Source organism: Harpegnathos saltator, unplaced genomic scaffold (genome assembly GCF_003227715.2).
Source record: "Harpegnathos saltator strain DR-91 unplaced genomic scaffold, Hsal_v8.6 scaffold83, whole genome shotgun sequence".
NCBI lineage: Eukaryota > Metazoa > Arthropoda > Insecta > Hymenoptera > Formicidae > Harpegnathos > Harpegnathos saltator.
The window spans coordinates 1,385,328-1,400,482 of record NW_020230682.1 but is presented as its reverse complement, the minus strand read 5'-3'; the positions used below and the strand labels follow the sequence as shown (position 1 = coordinate 1,400,482).

General features: G+C 46.1%; 2 protein-coding genes across 3 annotated transcripts; one reads left to right on the top strand and one right to left on the bottom strand.

The window, feature by feature from the left end:
* Nucleotides 1-6,191: 6,191 nt before the first annotated feature.
* On the bottom strand, nt 6,192-8,178 carry LOC105180700 (eukaryotic translation initiation factor 4E type 3). Its single transcript, XM_011136942.3, has 6 exons — nt 7,943-8,178; nt 7,399-7,519; nt 7,187-7,294; nt 7,003-7,125; nt 6,817-6,916; nt 6,192-6,590 (listed from the first exon to the last, which is right to left on the bottom strand). Exons 1-6 carry the CDS (start codon nt 8,089-8,091, stop codon nt 6,556-6,558), a joined length of 636 nt encoding a protein of 211 aa, XP_011135244.1. The 5' UTR covers nt 8,092-8,178; the 3' UTR covers nt 6,192-6,555.
* A 2,722-nt stretch (nt 8,179-10,900) lies between these two features.
* On the top strand, nt 10,901-14,921 carry LOC105180701 (uncharacterized). 2 transcript variants are annotated; one of them, XM_011136944.3, is made up of 6 exons: nt 10,901-12,073; nt 12,169-12,198; nt 13,226-13,419; nt 13,586-13,783; nt 13,955-14,185; nt 14,358-14,921. In XM_011136944.3, exons 1-6 carry the CDS (start codon nt 11,845-11,847, stop codon nt 14,502-14,504), a joined length of 1,029 nt encoding a protein of 342 aa, XP_011135246.1. In that variant the 5' UTR covers nt 10,901-11,844; the 3' UTR covers nt 14,505-14,921. The 2 variants fall into 2 exon arrangements, with proteins under 2 accessions (XP_011135246.1, XP_011135245.1); XM_011136943.3 differs by having other exon boundaries at nt 13,955-14,197.
* Nucleotides 14,922-15,155: the final 234 nt, after the last annotated feature.

Here is a 15,155-nt window from a genome sequence, read left to right as displayed (position 1 = left end):
TTCAATGTTTCCTTTAAAAATGGTTTAGATTTCTTTTTTGATATGGGTCTCATATTTGTTAGTAACGGATCAGAACTTAGTAGAAGTCTGTTGATTATGTCTATATTACAAAAGGAAATAAAAAAAAAACAAAAAGAAACAAAAGGAAACTTCATGTCTAAATAACCTTTGGACAAAATTTAATTTACGTTTAGGGAAACAAAAATAATTACTAAAAATACATCCGCGGTTTTCCGCGGCTAATTTTTCCTGATATTTTATCCGGAAAGATTACTCTTTCATTTCATCCAAGAAACGTAACAGGGATATACCCTGAAGTATAACTAAATCTTTCGAGTTTGACATCGAGAACGCAAAAAGATACACTATTGAATGTTATTTTCAAAATCGTATAAGTACGTGAATAACAATTCAATTGCAATAAATATAGTCTAAAACGTTCCTTCATACACTAGGAAAAAAAATTTAGTATCTCTAACAAAACTGTTTAGTTGAGTAAAGCATTTTTTAATAACAACCAAATATCTTGTTTCATATAACAAAATATTTAGTTATCTCAATTAAACATATTTTTCTGCTTTGTTCTCTGGACCAAATGATTTTGTTCTTAGACTTCATATATAAAAATTAAGCATTTTAGTTATTTTATCCAAAAAAATTACATAATAACGAAATATTACTTTGCATAAACTAAAATAATGCCCAACGGATACTGTTTTGTCTTTCTGTGCACTAACATTTAGATTTTATATATTAAGAAAAAATTATAATATTTTTAACAAAATTCATATAGTTAAAGCTTTTTAGTTGCTGCAACAAAATTATTACGTTATACGAACAAACCGTAATCAAACAAGATATTTGTTTACAAGAACTAAACAGTTTTGTTGGGCCATATTTTAACCAAATTATTTTGTTGTTACAACAAAATTTTGGTTCACGCAACAATATATTTTTCCTAGTGTACCTCCCTCGAAATAATAACGACTACGACTACGAAATACGGCGTAACGAAAAATTTCGTGCTGCCACTTCTAAGAACCTTAAAATTCTGACCGTAGATCGTATATTATAAAGCACTGACAATTGATGCGTGCAATATGAATAATGTCGAAATTCCGACTAACCAAACCACTTCATGTCATCGTGGATAAACAAAAGCACAGCGGCCCATTATTCCACAGACCAAGACAGTCATTCATATAGAGCAGGAATAATTTTAAGAAAATTGACTTTTGGCCATCTTTTCAGGCCAAACGTCCCACTGTGCGTCCGCTTAAAAATGCGCTCGTCGCAAAGCTACGCTCGCGCGGGAATCGATCGATTCTGACATCGCGCGGCAAATATGGACAAGAAACGATTCACACCGCGCGCGTCGCGCTCGGATTGTGTCATTCTGCTTTCCAATTCAATTAAACGCACGCATGGCCGACCTCGATGTCGTTTCGCTACACGCGCGCTCGGTGTTCCCTCGCTCGTGTGTTCGACATGATCGGCGTGGAAGGATATCCGTCGTGACGATCGGCCACTTCGATCTTTCTTTCTTTTCCCTTTTTTATTCTTGTCGCGCTTTGTCCTTATCCTTTAGCCGCTCTGACTTTGCGCGCTGCGCAAGCGTGAGGTCAAGGGACACCGACGCGCGCTGACGGCGCGTGTTAATTGGCCGATGGCCAATTAACAGAGTCACGATCGAGCAAGCGCGGTTCCGCTCTGCGACGGAAGACTCGCCGTCGATCGGCTCGCAACGAGGTAGAAAATAATTGATAATTCCGTTGAAGCGAAGACGTGGATCCTCAGTCGGATCCTGCCGCGCGCGCACTCGACGGGACCGTTATCCCTGATTACTCTCGAGTGAGATTCCCAGCGATTTATCGTGCCGAGGAATTCCCAAATCGGCGCCGAAGGCGTGATTAAGCGAATTCCACGCGCGTTCGCGTCGCGCATCCCTCTAACGGTACCGTCCCCACGCCCGGAGAAAGGACCCCTCCTCGCGCCTCGCCTCGGTTTAACGATATTAATTACGTCATGGCGCAGGATCGACGGCGCAGAATTTCACGGATCATTACGTAAAAAAAATGGTTCGCACGCGAATGCCCGACGATACGGATTCTCCCTTCGTTCTCTCGGCGGCCGAAGCTCGTGGTAACCGGAAGAGTCGCGCTGGAAATCCGATGAAGCCGGGCTTTCGTCATCGCTCGCTGCTACGCACGCGGCGAATTGTTTACATAATTATTTACCGAGGAAAGCCCTGCGTCGTGGAGGATGAAAATCTCGCCAAGTGTGTTTTCCATCTCTTCGCGACGTTTCATTTATCGCGATTCTTTTCGAGTATTTCTCTCTTGCAACTTTCTGTAACAGCAGTTGAATGAAAAATGTTCCTTTGGGGGGAGGGGGAGGAAACATACTTGGCGTCTTTTTTACATTTATTTATTTATTTATTTGCAGGAAAATTTACAGAAAACTTACGATACCGGCAAGCTGTACAAATAAAATGGCAGAACCTGCACAAATTGTAACGTTATATATACGGTGTTAAATTTCAAACGTAACAGATCGAATATCTCGAAAACTGAGCGCGATGGACGAAAATGTTTCGGACAAAAGGTGTAGGGTTTCGATAATTGCATCAAACGGCGATACTCGTTTGGCTTTGAGAGCAGTTATGAAGGTGATCTCAAGGTCCACTTAAAAATCTTAGATGGAAATCCCCATTTTTTGTTGCATCATCTCTTTTTACCAATAAATTTGAACGACTCTTGTCTGAAGCATCGTTTTACTTGTCCAATATTTTTTGAGATATTTAAGGAAAACTTACTTGGAGGAACTTGTCTGGAGAAAGAAAGAGAGAGAGAGAGAGAGAGGGAAAGAGAGGGAAAATGATCGAGAACGGTGGGAACGGAAAAAATGCCGAAACCTCAACTCGAGGCTGCGATTAGAACCCGCTTGCAATCTTTCCGGATTGATCGGATCGACCGCACCGCAACGGTTGCATCATGCAACTTTAACCGCGGTAACCGAGGCCCGAGGATTCGACGCATCTCTCGGACGCTACGGTATCGCGCGATTCGCAACGCTGATTTTTCCGCGCAACAACGAATCCGCCGTCCATCGGTCGCAACGGGACCAACGGCAGGAGGACGAGAAAGCGGAAGTGCACGCGCGGTCGCGAGCGAGAGAATGAAAATCGCTTCCTGATTCGCACGAGCTTTATTAGGGCGTTGCGAGCGCGCATAAAGCACAATTAATATTCTAATCGCGGAGAGCAGCGATAATGTCGCCCTCGCCTTTTGATCGAGATTAATTTCACCCGGGACATTTTTATTGTTTTATTAGTCTCCAACATTGGCGATTGACTTGGCAAACCACTTGGCGTCGTTGTGTAAATTTGAGTAATTTTTGTGAAAAATTTCAAGCTGGTCGCTTGGTAGCTCAATGCTAAACAGCGACAAGATATTTTCAATGTATATGTATACACGGTGCATGTTGAATGTCTTTAAATGGCCAAATTTAAAGACCGAAACGACAAGAATGTCTCTCCCGTATACTTTCGCTTTAAAAGTCGAGAGATTTCCGCGCGTTTCCCGCTGGTCTCTGTTTGCGCAGCTCAGACGCTCGCAAACTGCGCGTGCAGCGTTCCGGTCGACGCAATCGTTACCGGATAGCCAGGGTTTCCCGGACTCGAGCTGATCGATGATCCGGCGTCATTCAAACACGAAGACCGAGTGAAATCGCTGCGCCTTGACGCAAATCGCAGAGAGAAAGAGCGAGAGAGAGAGAGAGAGAGAGAGAGAGAGAGAGAGGGAGAGAGAGAGAGAGGAAAGAGAAAAAAGGAGAGACGAAAAAAGGAACAGCGGGATGGAATTCCAGTTTCGGGCGGACATGGTTTCTCAGCTCTCGCGCGGAATGCGGGAGTCCACGTGCGGGGGCAACCAAACGCGAATTCCTGCGTAATTTGCCGGGTCGTCGCACCGTGAACCCAATGACGAGTGACGCGACGCGACGCGACGCGACGCGACAATGCTGCCTCACCGCGCGGGAAAGCGTTACGGCGTTTACGATTTCCTGAAAACTCGCCGGACATCAGCATTGGCTCGACCTTGGGCGAGCAGGCGGCGTAATTTACGTCGAGGACAACGATTAAAAAAAAAAAAGTGGAATAAAGGAGCGCGAGTTCCGGATGGTCGACGGTTGTGTGTGTGTGTGTGTATGTGTGTGTGTGTGTGTGCGTGCGTGTAATTACGGTCGTAATTCGCAGATGTTAAATAACACGAGGACGGCCGAGACGAAATTACGGTGGCAGGCTTTCGCGAACGGACGGTGGAGTCGCGCGCCGCGCGCTCGGAGGAATGCGCGAAGAACAATGTTACGACTGATTAATGGCCGGCGGAGCGTGGATAGGGAATTCCGCGAGATCAGCGCGTCGAAATGGAATGATAATTTATTGGGGGACGGCGAGAGGGGGAGGGACGAATTGTGAAGTAAGGTGCCGCGTCCCGCCCCGCGAGCGTATTTATTTCTTTGTAAAAATAATACGCCACTCGTCCTCTGAAGGCCGTTCCTAAATACCGTCGCATAAATCAAGCTCGCTCGCTCACTCGCTCGCAGGCTGCGCCGTCCCCGACAGCGAGGAGGACATATTAATCGCGCCTCCATGAAACGAGGATAAAACTCGACTCGTCAGCGATAACGGATAGCGAATTCCTCGATCCGTATTTTAGCGGGACTCGCGCGGGAGCGCGACTTTATTACCGTCCGATTGATCCTTCAATTGCCGAAACCTCCCTCTCCCTCGCCCGTCGTCGGGGTCGTCGGGGATTTTTTTTTAATACAAGGCCTCTGGCTCTCCTCGGAACGGCGCGAATAAGTGCGAAGAGGGTCTCGACGTGAGTTTTTATAATGTAATAGTACGTCTCTCTCTCTCTCTCTCTCTCTCTCTCTCTCTCTCTCTCTCTCTCTTTCTCTGTTGGCGTCGCAAGCATACATAAATATCAAAACACACACAGACGCGAATCCCACGCGTTGTCCCGTCCGCGCCGCGGCGCCATTCCGCAATCAGGAAATCCCATCTCCTCGGACGTTCCAGCCGGAGACCGCGGCACAGGCTGGACCGGCGACGCTGGTCAGACGGTAGGCTGAATTACAATGAGCGACGCGTGCTAGATTAGTCTGACGCCGAGGCGACGATTGCGGAATTCATTTGACCGGCAAAAACAAAAATGTTTATTTCGATTCTGCGCCGCCAGCGTCGTGTCCACGGCCTTCTGCCGGCGGCGGCGCAGCACGGCCTGCGCTAATTCTCTCCTCCTCTTCCTCCCCCTTCCGACAAGTGTCTCTTCTCTCGCTCTTTTTCTCTTACAGATTGCGAAAGTCAACTCAGCGACAGAGGAGACAAAGCACGCACGTAACTCGCGGCGTGTCGAATTTGCACAAATGATCGGATTCCAATGATGTTTTTGCCGTGACGTCCTGTCGATACCCGATGTAAACGTCGCGAGGCGCGAGCCCAGGCATAATTTAAGTCTGATTTAAGAGCAGGCACCGGCTCTCGGAATAACTCGCACCCCGTGGCATCCTCATCCTGTTGACGTCAATGAATAATATCGAGGAGCCGTAAAATGTTAACTCGGCGCCGAATAGTCGGACGACATTACCGGCTTCAAAGGGAAATGATCGACCAGTCGATCGTGTCCTCTTCTCTCTCTCTCTCTCTCTCTCTCTCTCTCTCTCTCTCTCTCTGCTTTTCGGCGTGTGCTCGAAGGAATCTCTGAAACGTGTTGTCAGCCGGCCTCCAATCGACCGCGAGAGGAATTTTAGGCGCACGCACTCGTTCGAATTTACTTCAGATTCAGGGCCGGCGTTTCTCCTCCGAGTGTCCAGCTCCTGCGGTTTTCGTGTTTATTGCCGCGACGGGATTTAAACGCCGCGTTTGACGTGTCGTTGATATATTCCGACAGGCGGCAGGCGCTAGACGTGTTTTTCTCTTCCAAGCGGATGTTCTCCCTCGACTATAGCGTGCGGGTGAAGAGGATACCAGTTTGCAAAGTGCGAACGTAGCACACGCTACTGCGAGAATTTCGCCGGCATTCCGCACGATTCGATGCATCATCCCGCATTTTACGTGGGTTTCGCACAGCTGGCGACGGGTGGGGAAGGTTCGAGGAAATAAAGATGCGAGGACACGCGCGCGCGAATGTGGTAAATATAAAAATATATTTCACATCGGATAAAACAGCGTCTTACACACAACAGCGATCTTCGTTTCTAAAATATATATAATCGAACTCGGCGAGTATATAAACAACGCTTTAAATAACGCACGCGCGCGTTCAACTTGTAACAAACGCAATGGTATCCTCGAGCGCGTCTCGTTGCGCCTTGGTCTTAACGAAAGCAGACTTTCTTCGACATTTTATTACAATGGTGCGAATATCTATTTGCGGATAGCACAACGTGTTACGCGTTCGTTATTGCCGCGCAATCTTGTATAATAAATCTTGTATGTGTATATATATCCCGTTATCTTCATCGTCATCATCACAGCGCTGTTGTATACATTTAACGTCTCCCGTACGCGTGGTGAGACTGATGAGCTGCAAGATAATAGGCAATATATCATGTCTCACTTTATTTTCTTTTATTTCCTACACATCTAACGATAACATACCGAGAGAGAGAGAGATAGAGAGAGAGAGAGAGAGATAGATAGAGAGAGAGAGAGAGATAGATAGAGAGAGAGAGAGATAGATAGAGAGAGAGAGAGAGAGAGAGAGAGAGATAGATAGAGAGAGAGAGAGAGAGAGAGAGAGAGACACTCACGTTTGTAAAAATCTCCCAGAAAAGTTACATTAGGCACTAGGGCGTGGACTTTCTGTACAACCGTGGCCTTTGACTCTAGATCGGCGTTTATGTTCCAAATCTGAAAACAAACGAGATTTAGCTCCACCCCGTTCTATATTCGCGCGTCTTTGGGTGGGTCATTCCCTAATTTTGCAGCGCACGTACCTGAATGAGATCTTCCCTGTCGCGAATGGAGACAGTCACCCCGCAAACTTCATCGTCCGGTGCAACATGCTTAGTGAATTGCTCTCCAATCGCTGCTAGCACCACTTCCTTCCACACTTGCTCCTAAAAGGGATGGTTTTAGATATTGATCACCTGTCTTGACATTTTTACTCGCGGTACTCACGGTGTCAGACTTGTGGCACTTTAGCCTCCAGGTGCCACCCCTTTGATTCAGCTTGTCTTCCCACAGGGGATATCTCTCATCTCTCATTAAGTGGTAACTATATTTGACCTGGTGATGAAAATTGAGTACAATAGTATAGCATAATAAAGTACGATACAATTAATACATGATACAATCATATAAGCAGGAAGTACGATATAGCTGTACCGTACCTGCATGTCCCCGGCATTTGGTATGTTGTTGAAGACTGCCCAGAAGTTCTGCACAGTATCCACCGTGTAGATTTTCTGCAGGTTGGCTTTGTACTCTTCGGTGGTTGTGCCAGGAACAGCTCTGTTGATTGAGCAATTTTCTCTTTTCTAAACAATTACCAATAAATAGCACCAAGCATTATCAACTGAGATACTGGTGCCGCATAATGCTGACAGACAAAAACGTGCAAAGGAGTTTGCTTTTTGCGCTATAAAAACAAAGTTGCGAAAGCACACAAAGAGGTATTCGCAAAGACGGTTGTTAAATTACGCGTTACGATTATTTCGCCCGGTCGTCCCGGAGCAAAGCGGGATCAGAGGTCTCGTCGTACAAAGCTTAGCTGTACGGCTATATCGGGCGACGAGTTTACGACGCGATATTTGACGGAGCAAGATAGAGATAAGAACCTCGACTGGTACGACATATATTTAGCGAGAAGTGTTACGGATTGAAAGATTATTCTCTCCGTCCGACCTTCTCCCCCTCTCTTTGCCCCTTTCTCACTTGTCTAGCCAGAAGGTCCATGGTGTCTGCAACGGAATGCTCGAGCTCTCGTGCTTCTCGATCGCGTTGACAGCCTCGTCGGAGAACACCGCGTTGTTCAACAGGTCCGTCGAGCTGTCCTCCGTTGCTTCGCATTCCGTCGCGGCCATGTTGGGAACGACGATGGTGTGGCAGCGCTACTAAACGTCAAAAATCATGTGATCATCGCAGCCGCTGCCGCACCGAAAACGATGACGTTTGCTCCCCGACATTGACCGAAGAAGAAGAAGCAATGAGACGGCTGAAGCTCGCAGATAACGCGAGAGATAATGGCTGTTTTCTATCTCGCCGGTATGTTCGGCCGGTATCAAAATTCGCGCGACAAAAATCCGGCGTGTGGCGAAAACTTTTACGTGATAAGGTCAGATTACAATCGTCTCGTGCGCGCGTGTCCCTTCGTGTTCGAAAAAATACATGAAAAGCGGTCCCCTTTCCTTCCGGCTGACGGTAAAACAGCTGCGATGTTTCGACGAGTTACCTGCGCTCAACGCCAGATGGCGGGCGCGGTGCAACTTTTGCGAGACGCGCAAAAGAGCTGTTGCTTCTTGAGAATAGGGATCCGATTTTTTTTCAAACAGATCGATTTAAAGATCGATTCGAATCACGAAGAAAAAGATCGATCTTTAAAAAATCGGTTTGTAAAGAATCGATTTCAGAAAATCGCTTTGAATCGGTATGCATTTGTATCGGTAAAGTGAACCACTCATTAACACGTTCATTGCCAAACTGAAAATTTGAATTTCGTGTGGTGGCCAAAGTTATTTTTTCTTTTATTTATTTTTAGTCGTTTTTTTGCACGATTGAACTGGCATTGAACTGAGTCTTTTCGAGGGTCCTGGTTTGTCACTCATAATAAAAAACAATCGCGTGAACGGCCGTTTGATGAGGGGCTACAACACGCGATATCACGTGAATGGCAATGATAGTGTTAAAATATATATATACTATCTGTCAAACTTCTACACTCTAAAGTAGACCTCGTGTAATTCATATAAAGTTTAACATGAATTAAAGAAATTAAACGGATGGTATTCTTTTGGTTGTGTTGTGTGTGGCCACTGCAAGATAGAAAAAGATCTTTAAACCTTTATGCTAAGAATTTAATTAGTTTGATTAAATATCAATCAAGGGTTTTTAAACGTTATTAAATAAGAAATCACATTTACTATTATATGCATATACATATGTATATAATATATATACTGTTGTAATATACATATGTATATAATATATATACTGTTATATGAAGTGGCTGTGATTGGTTCGCACGTTCCGTTCCGCTGAAAATTTTCGCCCATGGAACATCGGCCTGAAGGCAACGTAATGTGCATCGTGCAGCCATTAAGTGAGTTCAAATATTACAGCTAAAAAGAATTAAAAAAAAAACTATATTACTAGTAGAAACTGAAAAAATCGTGATGGCGATTTTCAGAATTTACAGATCGATCCTTGAATCGATTCAGTTCCAGAAAATCGATCTTTTAGGCTTCGATTAATCGATCTTCGATTAAATCGATTTAAAATCGGCATCCCCAAGCTGTTGCTTCTTGAGAGATCGAACGCGTTCGTTTCACGAATCGGTTTGAAAGATGCAGATAGCCCAGATAGCAAAAGGACATCCTCAGGACGTCCAGGACAGACTTTACGGATATCCTGAGGACATCCGAATAATATTCCGGGAGATCCTGAGGATGTCCGGAGGAAGAACAAATGATAGCCGTTTTTTTTGGTCCCTCGGTTATCCTAAGGATGTCCTATCGGACGTCCTGCGGATATTCTTTCGGACGACTTAAGGATTTACATAGGACATTGCGTGGCCATTTCTTAGGTTCTTAAAGTAGTATTGTTGTAGTATTGTCGGAGTAGTTGCTTCAACTATCTTTGTGTAAAGGCGTCAGAAACGAGAACATTTGCAAACAATTCTTGCAAATCTCGACTAAATGAAAAGATATATCTATAAAACGACACTTGTGATGGATTCAAAAAATTTGTAAAATAGTCCGACTACTTTTTATTTGCTGTAAAAATCAATAATCAGGTGGAAAAGTAATATAACAAAATTCATGAGAAAAGATTCTTTAAAACATAAGTTGCACGCCATACTAATGTTACGGCTATTTATTAATTTTTACAACAAATAAAAAGTGGTCCCAAACAGCACAAGGACGTCCTTTGGACATCCTCAGGATGATCCGTGGATATAACAATGTCCCCACCTGGTCCCAGGACGTTCTAGGACATATTCAGAATAATCCTAAGGACGTCATGTGCTTTTTGGATTTTGTCGTTCGACTTTTTAATGAGACTCATTTACAAACTCATTTATAAACGGAGCCACGATAATATGCATAATGGCGAATTCATTTGCAAAAATACCGTTGAACATGTTGCCTGACAATTTTCCGCGGCTGTTACATCGCTGGTATCGCCGTTTCCCCGAGAGGGGATATCGCAGTATAAATTAGACAAGATAGTATATCGGGCTCATCTGTCATTACGGCGCACTGCGCACGCAATTACGCGCGCTTTCTTACGTAAAGAAATAAATGACCGTCGTGTTGCTATGGCTTTTAACAAATACCACACGTCGTCGCTTAATGTCGGTAATGATGTCCGCTTAATAACACATGTGTGCCAACGTATTTTATCAAGATGCGTAGAGGGAAGCAATCTTCGCGACACACACACACACACATACACACACACACGCGCGCGCACTCGTGTGTGTTGCGTAGGAGCGAGCGAGCCATGTGGTTTCCATAACTGTTAGCGACGTGGTACACACATCCGCGAGTGCGCACAAGGTGACTCCAACAGAATCTTCACCAGTTTTGACAAAAGGCTTCAAATTCAACGTCAGCTCGATAAAAATACACAATCGCGAGAGTGCTGCCAGAAAAAAAGAGAGAGAGAGGGAGAGGCACAGAGTGCGACGGGTTCGATTACGGAATGGTTCGTGTCAAGTTCCAACCGACACGTCACGGCTTATCCGTGATACAGTGCCGGTGAGGAGCGGGGTGGAGAGGTGGGAAGATGAGCGTGTGGAAGTGCGAGCAAGTGATCGGAGGTAAAAAATTTCGAGTATCGTATGCGAGGAGAAATCAAAGTCGCTGCATTTGTCGCCGGACACCGTGTATATGAGCGCTCGAAACAGACACACTCGCGCGCCTACACGATCATCAACACATTCGAGGAGTGTCTTTGAGTTTGATGTCGGTGACCATATGATACTCGCGGTCGGCAGTGAACGGCGCTGGCTTCGTTCGTTCGCTCGCTCGCTTTCGCTGCCGCGAGCCGTGCTAAATTTACATCCTCGCCGCCGTTCCGCCCGCTTCGCCAGATTTGTCTTGCATCGCGCGTTGCATACCGCCGCGCTATCGCGAAGAGAATCTCCCGTGTGTGCAACGTGATAAGACGGCGATCGCCGTCGGTCGCCTGGACGATCGGGGCTCCGTTTCCAATGGACGGCGCAGAAGCGAAGGGTGAGCGGACTTCATCAGCCGGACGAGCGCAGCGTGCTTTACTTGGCGTTATCGCTAATTGTAAGACGTACCGGAGACAGTTCGCGGGATGGCAAGCAGGCCGCCAGCGGAGAGTCCACGCGTGATCCGCTCGGAGATTTGAAGCTCGATCTTCGCCCCTCGTCACGTGAGCGCGCGCGCGGATTTGAACGCAGCCGTCGCGAGTGAGGCTAATGGTATTCCGGGTAACAACTCCGGGTACTTTTCCGCTAAAAGCGCCAGTCCGCCGAATGTCCCGTTTTCGCGTCTGCACGTCGCACTTGTCCGAGCAGCGTTAATCATCGCGTGACGATGTGCCGCCAGTGTCTCGCCTTGTTTCGCAATTAGCAAATTCAATTCGGGATGTTGGTCGCGAGGCGGAGCGCCGTCGGCGTCGCGCGCTCCCGGCAGCGCGTGTGCGCGTTGCTTCGCGCGAACGCGTGCTGGCGCCGCAGGTGGCCCCTTTTAATCGCCTTCGTTTCGTGTGTTATTCTCGCGGCTACGCTCGTCAGAGTCTCGACCGTGAGCGAGACGAGCGCGACGAGCCGTGACACGTACCTGGACGACGTGCCCGGAGATCTCTACCGAGAAGGTGAGCACTCCTGTAGCCGATCTGTTTCTCTTACTGTTTTCCTGCGCGTCATGGAAAAGTGAATATAACAGCCCCCATCTCGTTATTATTTACAGTATTGCGCAAGTGGTACAACCTCTCCGACGGTAAGTGGCTCTAATTGAGCGATACTTTTTATCGGAGGCTGCCGCTCATTTGACGACGAATAATGGGCGGTGCTGCTTTTTTCTCCCGTTGCCCTCCGTTTGTTGCCGCCCAGTAAGCAAGGAACATGAAATTAATGTTTAGAAATGTTGATTTTACGTGAAATTTTGAACATTTCTTGAATAATATTATATATATATATTTAAAAACTATTATTTTGCAATATGATTTTTCTACATGTTGTTAAAACATTTTATAAAACATTATAGCAAATATTTTTTTAATATTATTTTTACATTTATTTGATGTTAATGCAACAGTTAAAAAATGTTTATAATTTGATATTAGATTTGCAACATTATAACATTCTCATTTAAACATTACTGAAACTTCGAAATTATACCCGGAGTAAACACATTTATATAAAGTGAAGAATTGGTGTAGTGTTAAAGTGATGGACTTGCAATCCAGAGGCCTTTCGGATGTCTCGGAATTCCGGTCCCATCAGTACCAAGTGTGAATTTTTCAAATGTGATGTGACATGGTATCAAATAAAGTACTAACTAAGTTTCAAGTAAAACCAGCATAACAACTTTAAGAATCGTTTCTACTAGAAAAAGAGCAATAATTAGTTTTTAATTTTTGCACTGAGAAATTACCAAAATGTTAGCAAAATTATTAGCGCAACATTATTTATAACAACTTTACATTTGTGAATTCAACATTACCGAAACCTCCAAATCGGGGTCAAAGTTTGTTCATTATGATATTGCATACAACGTTAGATACGACATATTTGAAAACGTTAGATGTTACTGAATATCGTTATAATAACATTGTAGTAATGACTTTTTACTTACTGGGCGTAAATGACGTCGCTCGTGCAAATTGCGTTGCACCGGGACGCGCTAACGCGGCGGACGCAGCGCGCGTTGCGGGTCCCAAAGGTCCAAGGGTATTTGTTTGCGCTCAACGTCTACGCGGGGTGGGGGGAATGAATGTCCGCTAAATTGACGGAATATCGCTCAGGTAAAAGATGGTTCAACGAGCGGAACGTGTCCACCCTGGGCCCGCGACTGTTTCGTCGGCTATTGGCGGACATTTGGCGGGACTGGCTAACGTGGCAGCACGACTCGAACAGGTCTTACGTTCTTCAAGAAGCGGACATCCAAGACCCGTCGATGGGACAGTCGGCCGCGATCCGCGACATCTTCGAGGATAAGGTAGTAAAACAGTTGTAGGCAAATGTACTCACACGAGGAGTTAAAGAAGGGTAGCCGAGAAAGAACGCACTATTCGGCCGCCGGATCGACCGCTGCAACACGACGACGACTTGTACGAGTACGAGTTAATAAACGGCGACAATTCCGTTCTGGTTGCTCTCTACAGCGAAATGGGTTTTTCATAGAGTGCGGTGCGTACGACGGCGAGACGCGCAGCAACACCTTGTACTTGGAGCGGTTCAGGGGCTGGTCCGGTCTTCTCATAGAGGCGGACCCTATCAATTTCACGAAGATGCTGCAGAAGAATAGACGGGCTTACCTCTCGCCGACCTGCCTCAGCGTCGCGAAGGAGAGCCCCACGCTGGTAAGGGAATCGATGATTCGACTCGTCATCGTTAGCGCCGGCTTGCTGGTAAGAGAGCCACGGTATCGGTAACTCGAACTCGTCGTTTATGACATGCATAGTTAGACCGTCCTCTCGTCTGAACGGCAGCTCAGCCGCTGGGGTGTGACGAGCTCTCGTTGTAAATTACAGGCGTCCTTTCTCATGGCGAGGAACCTGGGGCGTCTGCATGTGGCCGACAACACCACGGGGGATATATCGTCCAACACGGCCGACGTGGCGTACACGGGCCAGCACATTCACGTGCAGTGCTTCCCACTGACACTCTACATCGCCGCCTTGGGAATCAAGACGGTCGATTACTTGAGCCTCGACGTCGAGGGCAACGAGATCGAGATACTGGAGACAATTCCGTTTAACGAGGTGGATATAAAGGCACGTGTGCACGCATTTGGAATCCCCGCGCCGCGCGCGTGCTCTCGCGCGGCCCTTTCACCGTGACGCCGTGCCAACGTTAATGGCACGCAAGACGCAATATATATATATATATATATATATAATATATATATGTATAAACACGTGGGTGTATTTTTAGGCTCTCTCCGTGGAGTACATACACGATGCGAAGGGTCCAAAGTACATGATCGCTGCGATGGAAAAGCAGGGCTATTACGTTCACAGCTTTGTGAGGCAAGAGGACAACTTGGCCAACGATATTATTTTCGTGAAACGCGACACGTAACGAGCGCACGGACATGGATGTGGTCGGTGACGTTCGTCGGGGACTTCCGTTTTCCTTGAACGAGACGAACACCGAGTGTAGTCGTGAGTGTAGTCGTGAGTGCACGCGCTAGTGCACAGTGCGTTCGTGCTTGGCGTTTAGAATCCTTCACGGGCAACGAGACGCGTAGGTCTCGTTTCGGTTTTACCCGAGGAAAACAAACTTACCAGACTCGGCCGGAATATTTAACCATCTCTCGAAAGAATGACTCGACTTGTTTTCTTCCATCGCTTGTGTCTCGTTGAATCCTCGTCGAGAGGAGAGAGCAGACTCCGACTCGCCTGCCGACGAATCACGCAATTTGCGAAATTAAAATTGCAAAAGTTTAGCCACGGTTGTAGCCGCACAGTCGGATGTTAATGAAAACATTTTATTTTATCAGATATATTTACAAAACCATATACACTCTTTTAATAAAATAAAGCACCTTCCGCCGTGTTCGCAATCTACTTGCCTTTATGGAAAACGTAACGACACGTAACGGCAACAATATTTTTCACTAACCATAAATAATAAACAAGCGCATCGGCGGTGTTGCACGATCAAGGAACTTGTCACGCTCTATGGCACGTTACATTTAATTAATTTCGATTCCGTCAGCGCGATCGAATA